This window comes from Anopheles coustani, chromosome 3 (assembly GCF_943734705.1).
Source record: "Anopheles coustani chromosome 3, idAnoCousDA_361_x.2, whole genome shotgun sequence".
NCBI lineage: Eukaryota > Metazoa > Arthropoda > Insecta > Diptera > Culicidae > Anopheles > Anopheles coustani.
Genome location: NC_071288.1, coordinates 39,601,800 through 39,621,456, shown reverse-complemented (window position 1 = coordinate 39,621,456; position 19,657 = coordinate 39,601,800). Strand labels below are relative to the sequence as shown.

The 19,657-nt window shown below is 40.8% G+C and overlaps 5 protein-coding genes across 7 annotated transcripts in view; 1 reads left to right on the top strand and 4 right to left on the bottom strand.

The window, feature by feature from the left end:
• Positions 1-430: 430 nt before the first annotated feature.
• Positions 431-7,617, bottom strand: LOC131272544 (uncharacterized). Of its 3 annotated transcripts, none has more exons than XM_058274305.1 (6): positions 7,544-7,617; positions 7,428-7,474; positions 6,894-7,119; positions 6,758-6,831; positions 1,247-1,288; positions 431-1,159 (listed from the first exon to the last, which is right to left on the bottom strand). In XM_058274305.1, the coding sequence occupies exons 2-6, from the start codon at positions 7,464-7,466 to the stop codon at positions 617-619; spliced, it is 924 nt and encodes a 307-aa protein (XP_058130288.1). In that variant the 5' UTR covers positions 7,467-7,474; positions 7,544-7,617; the 3' UTR covers positions 431-616. The 3 variants fall into 3 exon arrangements, with proteins under 3 accessions (XP_058130288.1, XP_058130287.1, XP_058130286.1); XM_058274304.1 differs by having other exon boundaries at positions 1,247-1,291; positions 7,544-7,616; XM_058274303.1 differs by lacking the exons at positions 6,758-6,831; positions 6,894-7,119; positions 7,428-7,474; positions 7,544-7,617 and adding an exon at positions 2,571-3,026 and having other exon boundaries at positions 1,247-1,291.
• A 283-nt stretch (positions 7,618-7,900) lies between these two features.
• LOC131258551 (uncharacterized) lies at positions 7,901-10,606 on the bottom strand. The gene is made up of 7 exons (XM_058259892.1): positions 10,489-10,606; positions 10,356-10,420; positions 9,970-10,204; positions 9,784-9,899; positions 8,672-8,728; positions 8,521-8,595; positions 7,901-8,376 (listed from the first exon to the last, which is right to left on the bottom strand). Exons 2-7 carry the CDS (start codon positions 10,416-10,418, stop codon positions 7,969-7,971), a joined length of 954 nt encoding a protein of 317 aa, XP_058115875.1. The 5' UTR covers positions 10,419-10,420; positions 10,489-10,606; the 3' UTR covers positions 7,901-7,968.
• A 719-nt stretch (positions 10,607-11,325) lies between these two features.
• LOC131258569 (uncharacterized) lies at positions 11,326-15,126 on the bottom strand. The gene is made up of 7 exons (XM_058259918.1): positions 15,071-15,126; positions 14,938-15,002; positions 14,542-14,776; positions 14,356-14,471; positions 12,099-12,155; positions 11,948-12,022; positions 11,326-11,803 (listed from the first exon to the last, which is right to left on the bottom strand). Exons 2-7 carry the CDS (start codon positions 14,998-15,000, stop codon positions 11,396-11,398), a joined length of 954 nt encoding a protein of 317 aa, XP_058115901.1. The 5' UTR covers positions 15,001-15,002; positions 15,071-15,126; the 3' UTR covers positions 11,326-11,395.
• Positions 15,127-15,374: 248 nt separating this feature from the next.
• LOC131258703 (uncharacterized) lies at positions 15,375-17,359 on the bottom strand. Its single transcript, XM_058260071.1, has 5 exons — positions 17,204-17,359; positions 16,866-17,097; positions 16,671-16,807; positions 16,516-16,584; positions 15,375-16,446 (listed from the first exon to the last, which is right to left on the bottom strand). Exons 1-5 carry the CDS (start codon positions 17,270-17,272, stop codon positions 15,898-15,900), a joined length of 1,056 nt encoding a protein of 351 aa, XP_058116054.1. The 5' UTR covers positions 17,273-17,359; the 3' UTR covers positions 15,375-15,897.
• Positions 17,360-18,638: 1,279 nt separating this feature from the next.
• The window catches only part of LOC131271794 (adenylyl cyclase 78C), a 46,001-nt gene continuing 44,982 nt past the window's right edge, over positions 18,639-19,657 (top strand). The window contains exon 1 of the mRNA XM_058273333.1: positions 18,639-18,657. The gene's annotated coding sequence lies outside the window, so the exon portion shown is untranslated. The remainder of the gene's footprint in view (positions 18,658-19,657) is intronic.

Below are 19,657 nucleotides of genomic sequence, written 5' to 3'. Positions count from 1 at the left end.
AAGAAGAACCGGGGTGTTTCGGATAATCAAACCTACATACGAATTTATTGAGCGTATCGCGATTTTTCGACGTACCTGTCAGTTTTCTCGTTGCGGTGAATTGAGCTCGTTACACCAACGGGCCTCTCGTTTGACAGTACTGTGGCTTTACCAATGCCACCATTGGTGACCAGTTTGATAAGACCAGAAGTGGCGTCGTTTTGAATCATCGAGAAGATCTCGAAACGGCCAGCCACATTCGATATCACTTTTTTTTTTTTGCACAAGGGTTTTTTGATTTTTTTACTATACCCACAGTGACATTAAGCAATTTGCTCATTATGCTGGGCTTATACATATGCCATATGTTTCGGTCTAGAAATCCTAGTATCGGAATGCTGACAAGAACATTGAAACATAATATGAAAGTGAACCCGATGTTGGCTGTACTGGATGTATTTGTAATAATTTTGAATGTTTTATTTGAGAAAAAATACATCGAATCCCATAGAGGAAAAAAGATCTGCTGAATTACTTTTAATGGCCGCACTTATCCGCTAATCTTATTATCAGCGTGTTGGGTAGTTAAAGTCAATGTTCTGTTCTTAAACCTCCAATCTAATAAATGCATTTATTATTAACTTGTAGGCTCGGTTTTTATCTCAATCGGTAAATCCGGAGTTATCTCAATTGGAATATCGGGTTGGGCTTGAATTTTTTGCACAGTGAGTATTCTCACTGGCTGTGGTTTATCCACGTGTAGCTTTTGTACCTGGATTCTTGCTTGTCGTCTGCTAACATCCTTCAACTTGAACTCTCCTACAATCCGATAAATTTCCACCTGAGCCATTGTAGCATAATCTTCAGAAAGTGCATTCAGTTCCTGCTCTAACAAGTTTACAAAAGATTTAACAGACGACTGGTTTGTGGTAGTGGTAACTGTTTGTCCCAACTGTGGCGGAACTTTACGTACGATTCGTAATGGGCCTTGCACAGAACTTGGTGAAACCAATCGTTTTAAACGAACAGATGTTTGCATCCGCGGTGGTGAGTTTTGTACGTTGTCATTCAGGATATCCAACTGGTTCTGCGGTGTCGTATCAAGTTGTGGCGTGACTGCCGTCAGTTTTACAACCGTAGGTTTATCCGCGCTCTTGACAACTTCTAAACTAGCATCGAACTGATTTTAAAGTGAAAAAAATGCACAAAAAGTAAGAGTTGATCCTGTATGGTTCTCTGAAATCATCAGCAAACAATGTATGCTTACATTTTTGGTGGTTACTGTTCCAGATTCATGCGGACCTTCCTTCTCCTAGAAGAAAAAAATAAAGTTTAAAAGGTAAAAGAGTAAATGAGGCCCCGGCCGCCATGTTTTCGATCGTGGCTACACCTCTTGTGGACGTTTAAACTGAATGTATGCAATTGGTGATACATTAATTCGTTAAATTCAACCTACGAGTATTTGAACCGTAGTATGTACCGTTAATTTCGGCTACGCAATCAACCTAAGGGTGCGGTATGAGGGGGGCCCACGGGCCCCCCTTATTTCTCAAAACTATAACAAACTCTCTTTTTCGGTAGACCTAGCGCAGTCCGCTCGCTTCGCTCGCTGCGGGCGCGCCGCCGTTTCCAAATCATTTCTTCGGCTAAACTCATTGTTTCATGCTGTCCATCATGAATGGTATAGTTTACTTACTAGTAACTTAACATGAAAAAGTATATTAACCCGCATTCAACCCCCACTGCGTGATTAGTTTAAACCGTTATGGTCTTTAAAGCGAACCGTTAGCGTTCAAAAATTCGAAACGAATGCATGTGTCGCGCTTTGCATAGCTTCAGGCGCTAAATGTGAACCAGCAGGAAGAGGAGAATCTAGCCCGGGGCCTCATTTACTCTTTTACCGTTTAAAATTCATATAAATTAAAGAAGAACATCGGGGTTCTGGGACAGCAGGAATCTGTATCTGTATACTGTATTAGAGAACGAGTATCCGCAACCAAAAAACTCAGCAGATGTGAGATTATCAAGAGCTCGAATGTCCGGTCAGCCTTGATTGCTTTCTATATTTTGTTGTGATGATAGACGAATGTTTTGTATGCAATAGATTATGAAACACCATAGGATATCGATTAGGCAGGTGTGAGTGCTTTGTGGTTTTAAACATTCTACTTAAGTTAGATGAATTTAATAATTTTTTCGGGCGGGCTGACAGCCCAGCGATTTTATATGCTGATATTCTTTAAAGCTTAACTCTTTAAAGGGATTTAAATAACTTTTATTTGCATTTTTCGGCTTATACCTGTCATTCGTTTAACTGGCCTACCCGGGTAGCCTATGCATTTTGTATGGGAGATTCCGTTTACCTGAACTTCAGACCAAATACCTTTTTATTGAGATGTCATATCGATTTGGTTTGATTACACAGGTGAAGATTAAACGCGTATGTGACAAAACATTTTATATGGACAATCATCCCGAACCATATCATCAGTCACCCCGGAAAATCGACGTTATACTGTAAACAAAACCGGCTTGCAGTACTAGCCTTGTACGACGATTCGATATGTGTATCAACAAATAAGTTAACCTACATGAACGTTGTCTTCACTTTCGTTTCCGGTGTTGTCAGTCGCTGATGGAATGGAACACGAATCCAGAAAGGATATGTGGTCATAATACCACAAAGATGGGACATGAAACTCTCCTGTGTCGCTATTTGAAGAGGCGTCAACTTTTTTTTTTTCCTTGCGGTAGCATTTGCGCAGGCTATTCAGTTTACATTTAACATGGTCGACCGTTGCGTTTGGGTCATATAACGAGTAAATTTCTAACAACTCTTCGATTCCCTTCTGTCTCGCAGTGATATTTTTATATTTTGGGTCACACTTGTTCCACAGATATGGCCGATTTTTGTAGCCATTAATTAGATCGATAGTTAGATTATAACCTTTCGGCATTTTGGAACAGAGCTACCGAAAACTGTATTAATTGAACATTAAATAAACTATTGAGTAAACTTCCACTCCGAGACGTAATTTGTGATCACACTGCCCAAGAAGAACTACGCTTCTGATAACCTAGGTGCCAAGACCTTATTTTGACAGAAAGGCGTTTGTACCACGACACCGATGGTGACAAGGCTATCATATGGTCTTCAGACTGGTCACCATTGGTGCCATGACGAATTCATTTCTCTGTCAAAAAAGAGTGACGTCTGAGTGAAGGAAAACACGTTGGTGAAATGAGCGTGCCCATTCACCTAGCTGTCATCGTATGACATTTTCCCTGCAGAAAATCGAGAGAATTGGGTAATTCTCACATAAGTAATACCCTTATTAGACGACCCGGTTGACAGAAATTGACATTGTTGCTGGTACTATGTAGTTCCAGCAAGAGTCCCAGCAATCTGCCATGGAAAAACTTCCCGCTAGGCGATTTCGAGTACTTTCCTCGATCCGCAACCACCCCTGACCTATACTTTGGATGTTGTGTACAAGACTTGGTGCATGCTTTCTCCCTTACACGCCTAGGCTATTTTTTGCTATCTTCCTCTTCTGTGTAATGAACGTACCGCTTCGATCCAACATGGTGTGTGAAACATGGTGACCCGTATATGTACATTCGTGTGTTTTACATGTGTTGATGCGAGAATTGCTCGACGATCCGGCGAAAACTTGAAAAGTTCAGGTAGGTGCCCATATTTCAGTCAAGAGCAAGCCGTACTAACGACAACACTATATTCTAGATGATCTACGCGCAACTGTTGAGGAATGGCATCGTCTTCGCTTTCTGGAGGAGTTAGAGTGGAAGTGGAATCAGAATTGTTGGAGAAGAAGGGTTCAGCGAATGTTCCGGAGGATTCAGCGACAACAGACATTGGAATTGGTAAGATAAAAAATGTAGTGAAAGCCTTCATACGTAGTGTAAAAGCGGACCCATTTTAAAGTGAGATTATTATTGTGTTAACACGTTAAGCGCTACGTCGGTCCCATGGGGCCGAGAGCATTCTTTCTCGTATGCCGGCGTAAACAAACGTGAGCAAGTGAAAAACGCATTAAGACTTAATGGAGGATCTTGCCAGGATGTGCAGAAGTGGTACAATTCGTTTTAGAATAAAGCGACTCTTTACGTTGAAGAAACAATTTCAGGTATGAACCGAGGTTGCCTTTCAATTCGAAAGAAATTCGTTAGCATTAAACATACATGGGTAGGTATCACAAACACAACTAAACTCCTCCGAGCATACTCACACAGCTACAATTTCTGGGCCACTGGATGCACGCACACATCCCCATTTGCTCTGTTTATTTGACTGCTCGAACGTCCTCCAACGTTCTACCGCGTGCAAGCTCCCATATAAAAACGTCCTCCTTTTACCCAGGCCCGAGGCCTGATGACACAAGTGGAGGACAACTTGCATGCGACCTCGCCTAGCGGGTTGCTGGTACTACATGACAGCTGCAAAAAATTTGAATTTTTGTCAACCGGGGAGGGCTTTCCTGTCATCTTTGCCCAGTATTTTTCTGCCAAAATTGGCTTTTGACATAAAAATGCTACCTGCTCGTGTAATAACGCAAAGTTCCACAAAATGTGTTTTGCAGTTAATTGATCATTTTCATGTTTGAATTTAGCGTATTGTTCAACCTAGAGTAACGAACAAAATCTGTTGCAAACAACAGAGCAAAAAGTAAACAAATCGCCACTTTGACATAAAAATACTAGTCGAAAGAAAATCGGAACCGGTCGGCCGCAAAATTGAACCACGGAGACCGCACGAGTTTTAGTTTATCTGGAGAACCAACAAAGAAATCACAAATAATAAAACGCCAACTGCATCTTAATTTGAATAAAACATAACATATGTTTGGTCATCAACGGCGGGATACTATTCCATGTTCCCTGCATCGCAGTTTACCTTTTAGTACCTTGGCTACGGTCAGTCGCTATTATTCGGCTGGTGCTTGTTTCTCTACCATAAATGTGCCATGTACAGTCAGTATCCGACTTACGCGGATAATGGGGACCAGAGAAATCCGCGTATCTCGAATATTGCTTGACACATAGTTTATACTAGGAGTTAAGAGATCGAGCTCTTGTGTACATGTATCATAGAATATAAAAAAAAACTTTGTCCGTTAATATGAATGCAATACAGGCGTATTCGAATAAAATAAATTGCAATAAACGAAATAAAAAGAGTAAGTTATGCAAATGTGTAATTTACATATTTATTAGTGTGGTTGTACATCTCAGGAATTTACATCGATGTTATAAACTCAATCTACTGCCAAATTTTGAAAACCGCGTATCTCCGAATCCGCGTGTGTCGAGTACCGCGTATGTCGGATATCTACTGTAGTTAAATTCCAGTGATTTGGGGAGACGTTACTTAGGGAAGTTATTCAATATTCGGTAGCATACACAGTATCAAGAATGGCTTGAACTTCTCCACGAGAAGCTGTTGGTCATTTTTCAAAACTTTCAAATAATCCATTTTGTCTGCCTTCAGCGTCCTTAGCTATTGGGACTAATAGAAAATATCTGGTACCGAATAATCTCTCTACAACATCGTTAAGACAAATAGACGAATAAAAAAGTTATTTCATAACTTGTTTGTCATTACAACATACTCCTTTTGATATCACAGTACATCTTCTTTTCTTCTTAGCGTAAGGAATGTCTTTGGTCATGCCACCTCGTTAAGGCCTTACAAGACTGTTTCCTTTCTGTACGTGGCTAGTCACAGTCCTTTTCGTACACGGGAGGGTCCGAGTCTCGGTTGGGATTCCAACCCCGCAGGGCTGATTTTCTAGCCGGCGGCTGTCGTGGACCCTCACAGTACATACATCATGTTTACATTACAAGTTTCCCAAAGTCGAGTTATGTTTATCAAAAACGAAAGTGTATTCTTAATTTAATGGAATAATAAAAACCTACAAAAGCACTTTTCAAAAATTTGTTGAAGTCAATATTTTATCCAGTTAAAAAAGAAACCCCATTTCTCTTAGGTGTAGGCTCAATTTTACCGAGTGCAAATGGGGACTACATTACTCAGACATAATACAGTAGTTGCGTTATGTAGAAGTAAGAAGTATAATTGGTTCAGTAATTTAGTTGTTGGTTCAGTGTCAGGGGGTTTGGAACAATTATTATTATTATTATTATTATTATTATTTATTTATTGGGTCCATCGGACATTAGTAGTCTACATGAACACTTATGAACTATATAACTAGGCAAAACGCGCACGCAGAGAGTCACGGAAAGTTACTTGGGACATTTCAAAACTAAAAAGATCAGAATTCTCATTGAAAACTGCGGTCATGGCATTGATTGGCTCTGATTGTCCGAAATTTGTGCGGAAATGACTTTCCCTAAGAAGATGTCGAGGCCGAAGCATTCTTGATGGCGCTGAAAAATGGATCTCACTCAGTAAGTTAGGCGCATCGATGTGATTATTGATTAATCCTGCAATAAAGAGGCATTGAGCCGACTTACGGCGTGAACTCAACTGTTGTATGCCGAGCAACAGACACCTGGCATCGTACGAGGGGAGGGTGTCCCCTGCCCTCCAAGGAAGTAGCCTGATGGCATAGCGTGTTGCCTTTCGTTGGATGCTTTCAATCCGTTGGGACCAAATGGTGGCTGAGGGACACCATACAACACTAGCGTATTCAAGTACAGGACGCACAATTGAACAATACAAAGCCTTAATTGTAAGCGGGTCGCGAAATTCCTTAGTCAGGCGAAAAATTAACAATGCTTGAATCATACTGACCTTGCCGAGTTGCGAGTTTTTTTCGACGAATGCCATCGCCTCTAGCCCGAACCACATCTTCCCGTATTCTCGATCTACAAAGTTTCATTTCATTCAAATAATGTAAAATTTTATAATATAAACCTAACAAGCTTACCTGCACTGGTAGGATGTTTCTTCCTATAGGCCTTTGTGGCCCTATAGCAGCTAAGTAGTCTACTCCACATATTTTTGGCATTTTGTGGCAACAGATTCTCCATTTCTGCTATCTCAGCCCACGCGTCGTTTCGAAGCTCGCAGCATTTGTATTCTGACAATGATTTGTTCCACAATACCGGCCTCTGCCGCACCATCGCGATTAAACGCAAGCATTTTTTAACGTTCTTAAATGTAACAAAAAAAACCTATACGACATGTTTTTTTCTAAAACCACAACAAGCAGTCACAACCGTGCATCGGTGCTGTTTCGATTTGAAGACCGAATCGAATCAGAAACCATCCATGTGTTTCAAACACGTTTGCTGCTAGGAAAGCCAAGGAGTTGGAAATTTGGCGCTAAGCCATTTTCCAGTCGCAATCATTTTCAGCATGTTAAGGCAAGTTAGGAATGCAAACTGGGTAAATGTCTCATCAGCTCATACAGAACTCGTTTCAAACCCTTGAAATATCGTTCGCAAGCAATTGTACTTACAAACTTTTTATAGTTGTGGTTGGTTTTTTGTTGACTCATCGCTGAACCTATAAAGAAATCATAAATGACTACACACCCAATAAATATTCGTCAAAAATGCAGTCACACGTACTTACCGCTTTGGTTGATTGCGCTTTGTTGTCGCTTTCTGATTACAACTTGTCAAAAAGATTATGCTTCGAAATTGCTGCTATTTTCGGGTATAGGCTAAAATTTGTTTTTGACACATGGATTACGATAGGCTTTTGATCGGCAGGTCGTATCCTATTCTACTTGTCAACCAAATGGAATTTTATAAACCCGGGACTAGAATTTTAAGACACTTGCGGATCTGACGTCCGATAAAATATCGTGTGACAAAGCACTGACCTACTCCGACCAACGTGTTCATAGAGATTTTTCCATGTTTTTCGAATTTTCAAAAATGTTTGTGATATTTTTATTTATTGACAATCATCTAAATAATTACATCATACATAGCGTTTTATTGTATGTTGCAACTTGCAACTCATCTGTTTTAATACAGTTATAGTTAATCTTTTTAAACGGGCCGTATCTCTGTTCGCGTCGGCGATGATTCCATCAAATTTTTGTCAGCCGAATTCGAATTGGATGTGCATTGGCGTATATCTTTCAATTTGTACTCCCCAATAATGCGATAAATATCCATCTGGGCCATTGCTGCGTGCTCTTTAGATAGATGGCAAAGTTCTTGCTCTATTAGGTTCGCAAATGATCTAAACGGTGTTTGCCTCTCGGTAGACGCTGTTGGTTGATCCTCACGACCTATTCGTAGTGGGTCCTCCGATAATGGAAAAGGCTTTTCCTTGCTTGCATAAGAGTTCAGTTCAGGATCATTCACGTTTTGTATTGGTAGGTTCCGCAGTATTCTGGGTCTCTTGGTTTCTGGTTGAGGGACGGTCTTACAAACTACTGTTTTGTCATGAATCTGTATTAAAGAGAAAAATCAAACATTCACGTAGATGAAAAGGTTTAAAATTTTGATTGCAACAATAAAATCTGGCGTAACATAAGTAGTAATAGTAGGTGAATAAATGGACGCCAAAAGCTTCCTAACTGAATTTGTACTCACGTTGACTAACGTCACTGTCTTCGGTGTCACTTCAGGCTCTAACATTTCAATCTGTATGTCTTCGATTTCCGGTGGCTAAAATAGCAATGAAAGAAAATAAAATACATTTATCACAAATGAGTTGATAAAATCCTGTCAGTATTCCACCAACCTCTGGTTCCAGTTTTGGTTCCAAAAAATAAGTTCCAAAGTCATCGATTTCCGGTTGCTAAAGTAGAAAAAACAAGTTTATTTAAATAGCAATATAAAATATAATTCATATAATATAATATAATATTTATATTCTTTTCCTTAACAACCTCGTCGGCCGCATTGGTCGTCCATACCAACTTCAGCAAAAACCAGTGTAGTTGGTTTTGTTCAGTGTAGTATATCAATAATAACGGGTGCCCATGGCTTCGGAGAGACGAGACGTCTTGTCCCACTACGGGATATCGTGCCACATAAAAAAGTAAATCAATAATAAATACATATCCTATATATAATTTCTCTCACCACATGTGAGGACGGGCTGAATGACTTTTGATTCGCAATGGTTCGAAAACGAAGGAAACAAGTATGTAAAGTCTTATAAAGGGATAGGAGACGCTTGTTTGACATGCACCCTACCCCATTTAGAATTTTTTCGTATTTAAAAGAAAAATATCGCTCTCTTGTCTGCTATGAGATGCAATTCTCCCAGACCTCCAGTTATTACCACCACCAGTTTGACTTTCGAGCAGGCCGTGAACGACGCATCAGCTCCGGAGGTTAAAGATTAATATGGACGAGAAAAATGGTGTCGCTAAGTCCGCCGCTGTTGTTATCCTGGGCGTTGAGCAGGCATTGGGCAGTGTGTAGCACGACCGACCTGTCCATAAGTTCCACTCATTCCAGGTTTCTCATTACCTGGCGAAACTGGTTGATAAGTACATGCTATAACGATCTTTCCACACATGAAATCAAGCCCAAACAATATTGCGGCAGGAGCATTATGCGACCCTAGCTATGTATTCTATACACGGCGGATTCCCCATAATTACAAAGCTCGCAGATATACCTATATGCAGATGATACTGCCATCACTGCCAAGAGTCACACCCCAGGGGATAACTACCCAGGGAAGTTAAACTTCACCCGAAAAATAAAGTTGTTGTATACAAGCAGGTAATTTTACCAGCCGTCACATATTCTATCTCGGTTATCGTTATATGTATGAACATTCACAGCTAGATTAGATTGGATTTATTAGATGGAAGTCCGTGCTGAGGCTGAAAGTCTTACCGTATCTTCTTCAGAGTTCACGCCAGGCGACGGAGGTTTGTCATGTTGGACTTGATGATCAAGAAAACTTAACGCTTTGTAGGCAAACCACTTTGGATGCTGCGCATCTTTCGAACCTAAAAGTAGAGGGTAAATTTCAGCTGCTTGAGATTTCTTACCCGTAACTTACGATTTCAATGCACTTACCCAACAACTTTTTTGATTTATTATGAATTCTTCGGTAATGTCGGAAGGAACTGCAAAGGGAATCCCATTTGTGTCTTAATTCCCCTTTCGAGTATCCTGTTATTTGCGACATAGCCTCCCAAGCTTTATGTCTTTTGACTTGATCTCTGTAGTCACTATGGGTTCTTTGCCACAGACACGCGTGTTTTTTAAACAGATGTATGAAGTAGAGGCAGTCCTCTTGACTCATGTCCGTCTAAAATAAAAACATGCACGGAAGCACATTTGATTTCAATTCGTTCAGATAGGAAACCAGTTCTTAATAAGTTAATAATTAGAAAGAAGCATTCGCGCTTTTAGCGAAGCTACATACCAAATGAACAGAGAACTTCAGATTTCATACTCACTTTTCTTTTCGGCTTCTTTGTAGGCCAACTGTTCATTAAAGAATTTTCATACATGTCTTCCATTTCTGCAATTTAATCACAAAGTTTCACCATTAACTCTATTTACTAATGATAATTCGTTGGTAAAACTTACCGAATATCACCAAGCGCAGATCTAACCAAGCATAAAAGATGTTTACGTTTTATGCCGTTTTAAGCAAAGGTGCATTTATGTTAAGGTTGGTACACTTGCTTTCCCTGACAATTAAATCTGGGGTAACGTGCTGTCACTCCTGGCTCACCAATTTGAAAACATCAAAATCAGTTTTATTTGTTTTTCGAACCGGTAAAATCCCAAATGAAGCCCCCCCGGCGCCGCATCGTCATCATTTTTTCCACGTTTGCGCCTGAAAGTTATGCAATAGGTGGCACATCAATTCAGTTTGAATATTTGAACCGTTGATGTTCCGTTAGAAGCTGTAATGATTTAAACTAATCGGTTAAACTGAGCAAGTTGGACATCATAAACCAATGAGTCGGAGTGAAAAACTGAGTATGAAACGGCGGCGCGCCCGCAGCGGGCGTAGCGAGCGGACTGCGCTAGGTCTACCGAAAAAGGGAGTTTGTTATAAATTTGTGAAATAAGGGGGGCCCTTGGGCCCCCCTCATACCGCACCCCTAGGTTGATGGCGTAGCCGAATTTTCATACACTCATGCAAGTTATGCATGAGGGAGTTTATGTTGTACATCCTTTCCAGTATAATAATCATCTTTAATTTAACGAGATTTCAATTCAAACGGTTCACACAACGGCATTTGTTTCACCAATTGCATACCTTTAAGGTACATCCGCTCACAAATGGTGTAGCCACGACAGCGATTTTGGCTGGGGGGGCTTCATTTGGGATTTTACCGATTTTTCCATGTTTTTCGAATTTTCAAAAATGTCTGTGATATTTTTATTTATTAACAATCAACCAAATAATTACATCATACATAGCGTTTTATTGTATGTTGCAACTTGCAACCCATCTGTTTTAATACAGTTATAGTTAATCTTTTTAAACTGGCCGCATCTCTGTTCGCGTCGGCGATGATTCCATCAAATTTTTGTCAGCCGAATTCGAATTGGATGTGCATTGGCGTATATCTTTCAATTTGTACTCCCCAATAATGCGATAAATATCCATCTGGGCCATTGCTGCGTGCTCTTTAGATAGATGGCAAAGTTCTTGCTCTATTAGATTCGCAAATGATCTAAACGGTGTTTGCCTCTCGGTAGACGCTGTTGGTTGATTCTCACGACCTATTCGTAGTGGGTCCTCCGATAATGGAAAAGGCTTTTCCTTGCTTGCATAAGAGTTCAGTTCAGGATCATTCACGTTTTGTATTGGTAGGTTCCGCGGCATTCTGGGTCTCTTGGTTTCTGGTTGAGGGACGGTCTTACAAACTACTGTTTTGTCATGAATCTGTATTTAAGAGAAAAATCAAACATTCACGTAGATGAAAGGGTTTAAAATTTTGATTGCAACAATCAAATCTGGCGTAACATAAGTAGTAATAGTAGGTGAATAAATGGACGCCAAAAGCTTCCTAACTGAATTTGTACTCACGTTGACTGACGTCACTGTTTTCGGTGTCACTTCAGGCTCTAACATTTCAATCTGTATGTCTTCGATTTCCGGTGGCTAAAATAGCAATGAAAGAAAATAAAATACATTTATCACAAATGAGTTGATAAAATCCTGTCAGTATTCCACCAACCTCTAGTTCCAGTTTTGGTTCCAAAAAATAAGTTGCAAAGTCTTCGATTTCCGGTTGCTAAAGTAAAAAAAACAAGTTTATTTAAATAGCAATATAAAATATAATTCATATAATATAATATAATATAATATTTATATTCTTTTCCGTAACAACCTCGTCGGCCGCATTGGTCGTCCATACCAACTTCAGCAAAAACCAGTGTAGTTGGTTTTGTTCAGTGTAGTATATCAACAATAACGGGTGCCCATGGCCCAGCGGTAGCGCGAGGAAACTCTTCGGAGAGAGGTCTTGTCCCACTACGGGATATCGTGCCACATAAAAAAAGTATATCAATAATAAATACATATCCTATATATAATTTCTCTCACCACATGTGAGGACGGGCTGAATGACTTTTGATTCGCAATGGTTCGAAAACGAAGGAAACAAGTATGTAAAGTTTTATAAAGGGGTAGGAGACGCTTGTTTGACATGCACCCTACCCCATTTAGAAATTTTTCGTATTTAAAAGAAAAATATCGCTCTCTTGTCTGCTATGAGATGCAATTCCCCCAGACCTCCAGTTATTACCACCACATCAGTTTGACTTTCGAGCAGGCCGTGAACGACGCATCAGCTCCGGAGGTTAAAGATTAATATGGACGAGAAAAATGGTGTCGCTAAGTCCGCCGCTGTTGTTATCCTGGGCGTTGAGCAAGGATTGGGCAGTGTGTAGCACGACCGACCTGTCCATAAGCTCCACTCATTCCAGGTTTCTCATTACCTGGCAAAACTGGTTGATAAGTACATGCTATAACGATCTTTCCACACATGAAATCAAGCCCAAACAATATTGCGGCAGGCGTCTTCCAGGGTAGCATTATGCGGGCTCGCAATCGATGTGGGGTCATTCCGGTCAAACGGCGTGAACGCCTGGAATACTGGCCTCCTCGTGGCGCCACTGGACCCCCTGGCAACAGGGGTGACGAACAGAGATCTGGGTGGTAGGTATACCCGACCTCCCGCACACTACCAGAGTGATGCCCTGATGGGCCAGGGTATGGTAGTGTGCCGCAGACGGAACGGGCCTTGTAAGGTATCTTTAATCCTGGTTTTAGATATCTAGCCCTCTGGTCTGTTTAGCCTCTCCGGAGGTTAGGATGGACCCTATGTCAGCGGACAGGACCGCGAAGACGTAAGGAGTGTTTCGGAAGGGATTCCCTCTCCTGGAAGATTCATGCAAAGTCGCAGAGGTCGAAGTCAAGATGTGCTCTGTTGCTCCCCGAGGCGCAGGACCTATAGACCGATACGCGTGCCACGAGTGACGTACGGCTACGAAGGAGTTGCTGGTGCTTCTCCTGGGATTGCTGGCGGGCGAGTAGGATGGACTTGCCAACCATCGAAAGCCATGACCAGCAGCAGAACGGAAGGTCGCTCGTGGCACAAGCGGGCACGCTGAGTGCAGGCGCGTAAGCGCAGCGTGGAAGAGGGAAAGTCTGGCTATGAGGCGACCTGTTACTTGTTGGTAAGGGATGCACCGGTGAAGTGCCGCACCAAGGTGGTACCCATCTAACTATGACCAGGTCAAACCAGAAACTAGACTTGCCAAGGGCCTGGCACAAGACCAGCCAGGCCAAAGGAAAGCACCAGCGGGTGTAGTACGTGGACGGCACGTAGACCAAGCAGGAGCTTGGTTGTGCGGGCCAACGATTAACATCAGAGGTGTCAGATACTGGAAAACCCGGCACGTAGACTAGGCAGGAGCTTAGTTTTGCGGGCTGACGAATCCGGATGGTATCAGAACCTAAGTGCAAGTCCACTAAGGGTTTTTAGGAGGTAGTGGTGTCAGATAAGTCAGCTGTCGGATCGATCTTCTGAGCTGCTTAAGTTGCACTGCACCAAGTCCGTTGCTTTAGGCTTGGGAAATAGCCCCTGGTAGTCAGGGTAGTACCTGTTAGACCTTTAGTAACACGCGCTTTCACCCTTCAGGAGTTAGTTGCGTGCCACAGCGTCCGTAAACTGAGATTTTAACCTATGGACAGATGCCTCTTTCGTCATTGCTTCTACCGTGTAGGTGCATAGCGTGATGGAAGGCGAAAGGCAAGAGGAGGGAATACCCTCGTCCAAGAAAAGGGTAGCATTATGCGACCCTAGCTATGTATTCTATACACGGCGGATTCCCCATAATTACCTATATGCATATGATACTGCCATCACTGACAGCTAGATTAGATTGGATTTATTAGATGGAAGTCCGTGCTGAGGCTGAAAGTCTTACCGTATCTTCTTCAGAGTTCACGCCAGGCGACGGAGGTTTGTCATATTGGACTTGATGATCAAGAAAACTTAACGCTCTGTAGGCAAACCACTTTGGATGCTGCGCATCTTTCGAACCTAAAAGTAGAGGGTAAATTTCAGCTGTTAGAGATTTCTTACCCGTAACTTACGATTTCTATGCACTTACCCAACAACTTTTTTGATTTATTATAAATTGCTCGGTAATGTCGGAAGGAGCTGAACAGGGAATTCCATTTGTGTCTTAATTCCCCTTTCGGGTATCCTGTGATTTGCGACATAGCCTCCCAAGCTTTATGTCTTTTGACTTTATCTCTGTAGTCACTATGGGTTCTTTTCCACAGACACGCGTGTTTTTTAAACAGATGTATGAAGTAGAGGCAGTCCTCTTGACTCATGTCCGTCTAAAATAAAAACATGCACGGAAGCACATTTGATTTCAATTCGTTCAGATAGGAAACCAGTTCTCAATAAGTTAATAATTAGAACGAAGCATTCACGCTTTTAGCGTACCTACAGAACTAAACATACCAAATCAACAGAGAACTTCAGATTTCATACTCACTTTTCTTTTCGGCTTCTTTGTAGGCCAACTGTCCATTAAAGAATTTTCATACATGTCTTCCATTTCTGCAATTTAATCACAAAGTTTCACCATTACCTCTATTTACTAATGATAATTCGTTGGTAAAACTTACCGAATATCACCAAGCGCAGATCTAACCAAGCATAAAAGATGTTTACGTTTTATGCCGTTTTAAGCAAAGGTGCATTTATGTTAAGGTTGGTACACTTGCTTTCCCTGACAATTAAATCTGGGGTAACGTGCTGTCACTCCTGGCTCACCAATTTGAAAACATCAAAATCAGTTTTATTTGTTTTTCGAACCAATATCGCTCAAAAACGAAGGTACCAAGGTTTATTATTCAGTTTAACTTCGAATAATTTCCAGAGGACCGTTAATTGTGTTCAAAAAAGCATCGGAGGAGTTTTGATCGGGGATTTCGGTAAGAAATTGAGCCATTTACCAAGGACTATTTATTTTTTTACATTTTCAGGTCTTGAAGAAAAAGGCGCATACATAATAATGATGCACCCTAAAAAACTGCTGAGGGGGCCTAATTTGAGATGTAACAAATAGCAGAATATGGACATTAGGAACGACTTTATACAAAGCTTAAAAGCACCGAAGATTACCAAAAATGACATGTTCTCATCTTTATAAATAGTAAGGGACATTACCCTGTCTGTAAACTTTAATGATTAAAATGGAATTTCGATGCACATTTGACGGATAAAATTATTGAAAAGTAACATTTGTCCAACCATCAAGTTCCACACGTGAAGTTTTATCAAGGCAGTTAAGAGTTTCCTGTATCCTGTATGTCCACGGACGATCGCTACTCCAGAGAAGCAGAAGTAAAGCTATGCTTTGATTTTTCTTTCATTTACATGTCATCACATGCTGAAGTTCGTGATGCGTGATGCATAGAAGACACTTTACACATTAACTTGTTTTTCCCCTTCAGTCGAAACCATCTGGAATATCTTCCACAACAGGTAAACCATTTTTTCTCGGTGCATTGCACGATTCGGTCTGCGTCCATGATGATTCTATTGACTTTTTTACCGTTGGCATGGATTGTGATTTGTTTTTGTCAATATCTTTTAACTTGTATTCCGCTATAATGCGATGCATTTCTATCTGGGCCTTTGTCACACTCTCTTCCGATAGCTGGCATAGCTCTTGTTCCAAAAAGCTAAGAAAGGACTTCACCGATGCTCGACTATCGGTGGAACTAGTATCAACATTTCTTTCGATATGTAATGGATCCTCGAGTACTTGTGCCTTCGGTTGTATAGCTCGTATAGGAGTTTCAATCCATCGTTCGCTAAACAACGGTTGGTTTTGAGACTTTCGCATAACTGTTGAAGAACTTTGAGGTTTTGTTGGAGGATTACGCTCGAGCTTTTTAACGTTGACCAGTTCCGCTTGTGCCTTCACGTTAGTTCGAGTTGACTTTTCTGATACAGTTTTACTGATGCTCTGGCAGATTACTGTGTTATCGTGGACCTGAGTTTACATGGGAGTTACAAGTATTGATGGCCTAATGCATCCAATATGATAAAATATAATACTCACATTAACAAGCGTAACTATGCGCGGTTTGACATCCGGTGATTCTTTGGCCTCCAAAGGTCCGCTGGATATCTTAAAAAAAATAAGAAAAAAATTGGGTGTAACGATTTTGTGAGTTTTGCTCGATAAGACAATAAAGTCCATTTTAAAATAGTTACAGATTCATGGGCTTCTGTAGCTGCAGGGTCTTTCTCCTGATATTTTATGAAACGATTCGCTTCACGCTGTGATTCGTTTTCAAGAAAACGCATTGCATCGTACGCAAACCATGTCGGTTTACCAACTAATTCCAATTCTGAAGTAGAATAGAAACACAAGTTAGGGTAGTTCTACAGCTTGAAACTGACACATACCTTCTGGAGTCATTTTGCTGTACTTGGAGTTGAGTGAGCGGAAAGAACCAGTCAAAGAACACCACTTATCCTTTAGACGTTGTACGGTATATCCCATTAGCTGAGAAATATTTTCCCATGCTTTCTGCCTATGGTTGCTATTTTTATACCACATATCCTTCTTGTTCCATAAGCATGGGTGACTTTTCACAAGACTGATGAAGTAGATAATGTGCTCAGCAGAAATTTGGACCTAAAAAGTAAATTACTGCTTGTTTATTTATCCTGTGTATTTTGTTATACAAGAAAAAATCATTTTCTGCGCAACCCTTCTATTCCTCAAAGACAAATTTACTTACAGCTCTAATTCTTTTAGCTGCCTGTACATCATGCATTCCATCTTGGATCCCATCACTCGAGTGATCCATTGAAACAATTAATAATGGAATGATAGATGGATGTTGTTGTGAACTATGCTATGCAGAAACGCAGCAGTACGGTATCCTAAATGGATATTCAACACTGTCCGAGTGTTGCACTGAACATTACTGTTTATGTTTTGGAAAATATTGTGTTGTTTACCTTTTGTCAACCAAGGTTTCTTGAACGAGTGCAGGTTGTGTCGATCGTTGTTGAAACGTGTTGTCAGAAACAGGTTGGATTATATATAGCACCAGCTACGCGTGCTGCTGCTGTTACCAACTCTCCTCAAATAAACCTCTCAAAAAAGAATATAAAAAAGAGAAATTCACCCGACTCAAATTCATCCGAAGCAGCGGATCCGTCGCTACCGGAAACGCATCTGGAAGCGAGGAAATAAACGACATTTTCTGTAGTAAGCGGTTTTAGTTCTCTTCTGGATGGCAAGCGGTTCGGGTGGTGCGCTCTAATCGGGATGTTGAAATGAGGCATAACTGTATTGATGGTGCATATACAAAAGTTTAATGTCGTTTGAATATTCACGTCCTGTGTAAAAAAACGTATTAAAGTTAAGAAAGTTCAAAATTTTCGATTCGAAGATTACAATCTCGCTTCGATGGCTGCCCAATAAGTGATTGTGTAAGTACTAGTATCAGTAGCATTCCACATGAATCAAGGAACCGATAAAATTGTCTCAGTAAATAAATATAACGATTCGGGTTGGAGTGATCATGGGTGTCGCGGATGCAAAGTGCTGTAATGAATACTTTGCCAACTGCATGTTCTTTTTTCCGAGGTGTTGTGAAGTGCAAGTGATAACAAGCATTTTCCACACTATTCCACCGTGCTAAGGTCATCAGTTGCATTGTGGGAATGATCAGTTGATCAGTGTCTGAACTTAGAATTAAACGAAATGACCTACAAGCCTCAACTTGAGAATTGTACGAAGATAAATATTGTAACACGTGGCGTGATTTAAAAATACATTTGTTTAAAGTTGGTGAAAGAAAGAATATGCAGCAACAATTCACGAGGCATTTATTGGCCAGCTCGAGTGTGTGGTGCAGTGGTTCTATTAATTTTTTCTCATCGTTACTCAATGATACGAGGTTATCACCGCTGCACATTGTATGTGATGTGTGGAAATGTACGGAAGTTCCAATCCAACCTGTATTAGTTTTGTGCTGTGAAATGTATCTTTGTTTACTGTGAGACGACATCCCCTAAAGAAATATTGGCTATCGGATTAAACAACCTTCGGCCAGCATTCGTCAAAAACTTGTCCGTTTAAAAAATCTTATAACCCAATCGAAAGCGGACCAGACTGGGTCCTAAAAGTCACGGTCGATCGGGCACCGGGTTTGCTTCATTCAAGCGACGGTCAAGTGCACGGGTAAGTATCAAGCACTCTTTTGCTGATGAAATAATGAGTAAGCTCCCCGTCGGTTTTCGTTCATCTTCATCTTTACCGGGCCCTAGGTTGTCGCGGCTAATGAGTATTTGCTTGAATGCGGGAGGAGTGCAGTTAATGTATTTTTGTTTTTTTTTCGGAGTATCCAACAACCACCAATATCATTCCCGCCAATGAAAAGATGCTACAATGCCTACCCGGTACACGGTACAAACGGCTCATTCGCTAGAGGAGTGATTACGCTTCGTTTGAAACATGTTACATGACCGTTGCCCGAATGGTGCCGGCATGGAGCCTGCTCAGCATCAGTTCCGTAACGACGAAAATACCGGTTTTTGGCAATGACCATTTGCCAGTAGTAAAAAAGGAATTACTTGGATTTGATTTTGTTGTCGTAAGGTGGTTCGCTTGGTCGGTTTATGTGGGGGGGTTTTCCTCTATGTTTCTCTTAGAGAATAAAATTGCGTGAAGATGGTGCCGCAGTTCAATTACACTATTTCTCCCGCTGGGCTCACGCGAACCGTCACGATCTGCTACCCCACATGCGATTGTACGATTTTCTGTTTGTTTTATTTAAGACAAGCCATATAATCAGTATGACAGTACATAACTTAAATCGCATGCCGGGAATAGTGCGTGATCCGGTTAAAAACGCTACGATACTATTCAAGAGCGCTGCTTTTACTTCCAGTTAACCTAATGCTTTAAAAATATCTTTATACTCAATGGAGACATTTTATCTCGCAATGAAATCATGAAAAAGTGTTAAGATTCTTCAATTATATTTCAAATGGAATTAAAATTAATTTAGGTGTAACCAATGACTGGATTCTAAAAAAAAAAAACAAATCTGAATCCGGTCTAACGAATAACTAAATGGAACGCAGAATGAATAATATTGTCCTGCGCTTCACGCTCACATGAAGATTAAGTATATTGCACACAGTTAGTGCCCCGAACGATAATGTAATTAGCAAAAAAA

Bases quoted from the DNA above. Each gene is read 5' to 3' on its own strand.
- LOC131272544 (XM_058274303.1), bottom strand. From the start codon at position 2,936: ATGCCGAAAGGTTATAATCTAACTATCGATCTAATTAATGGCTACAAA. The intron at 1,292-2,570 runs GTAGGTTAACTT...TTTTTCTTCTAG, and splicing joins AAAGTGAAGACAACGTTCAT to GAGAAGGAAGGTCCGCATGA. The intron at 1,160-1,246 runs GTAAGCATACAT...CTTTAAAATCAG, and splicing joins GAACAGTAACCACCAAAAAT to TTCGATGCTAGTTTAGAAGT.
- LOC131258551 (XM_058259892.1), bottom strand. From the start codon at position 10,418: ATGGAAGACATGTATGAAAATTCTTTAATGAACAGTTGGCCTACAAAG. The intron at 10,205-10,355 runs GTGAGTATGAAA...TTTTTATTTTAG, and splicing joins CAAAGAAGCCGAAAAGAAAA to ACGGACATGAGTCAAGAGGA. The intron at 9,900-9,969 runs GTAAGTGCATTG...CTCTACTTTTAG, and splicing joins TAAATCAAAAAAGTTGTTGG to GTTCGAAAGATGCGCAGCAT.
- LOC131258569 (XM_058259918.1), bottom strand. From the start codon at position 15,000: ATGGAAGACATGTATGAAAATTCTTTAATGGACAGTTGGCCTACAAAG. The intron at 14,472-14,541 runs GTAAGTGCATAG...CTCTACTTTTAG, and splicing joins TAAATCAAAAAAGTTGTTGG to GTTCGAAAGATGCGCAGCAT. The intron at 11,804-11,947 runs GTGAGTACAAAT...TCTTAAATACAG, and splicing joins AAACAGTGACGTCAGTCAAC to ATTCATGACAAAACAGTAGT.
- LOC131258703 (XM_058260071.1), bottom strand. From the start codon at position 17,272: ATGGATCACTCGAGTGATGGGATCCAAGATGGAATGCATGATGTACAG. The intron at 16,808-16,865 runs GTATGTGTCAGT...ATTCTACTTCAG, and splicing joins CAGCAAAATGACTCCAGAAG to AATTGGAATTAGTTGGTAAA. The intron at 16,585-16,670 runs GTAACTATTTTA...ATTTTTTTTAAG, and splicing joins CTACAGAAGCCCATGAATCT to ATATCCAGCGGACCTTTGGA.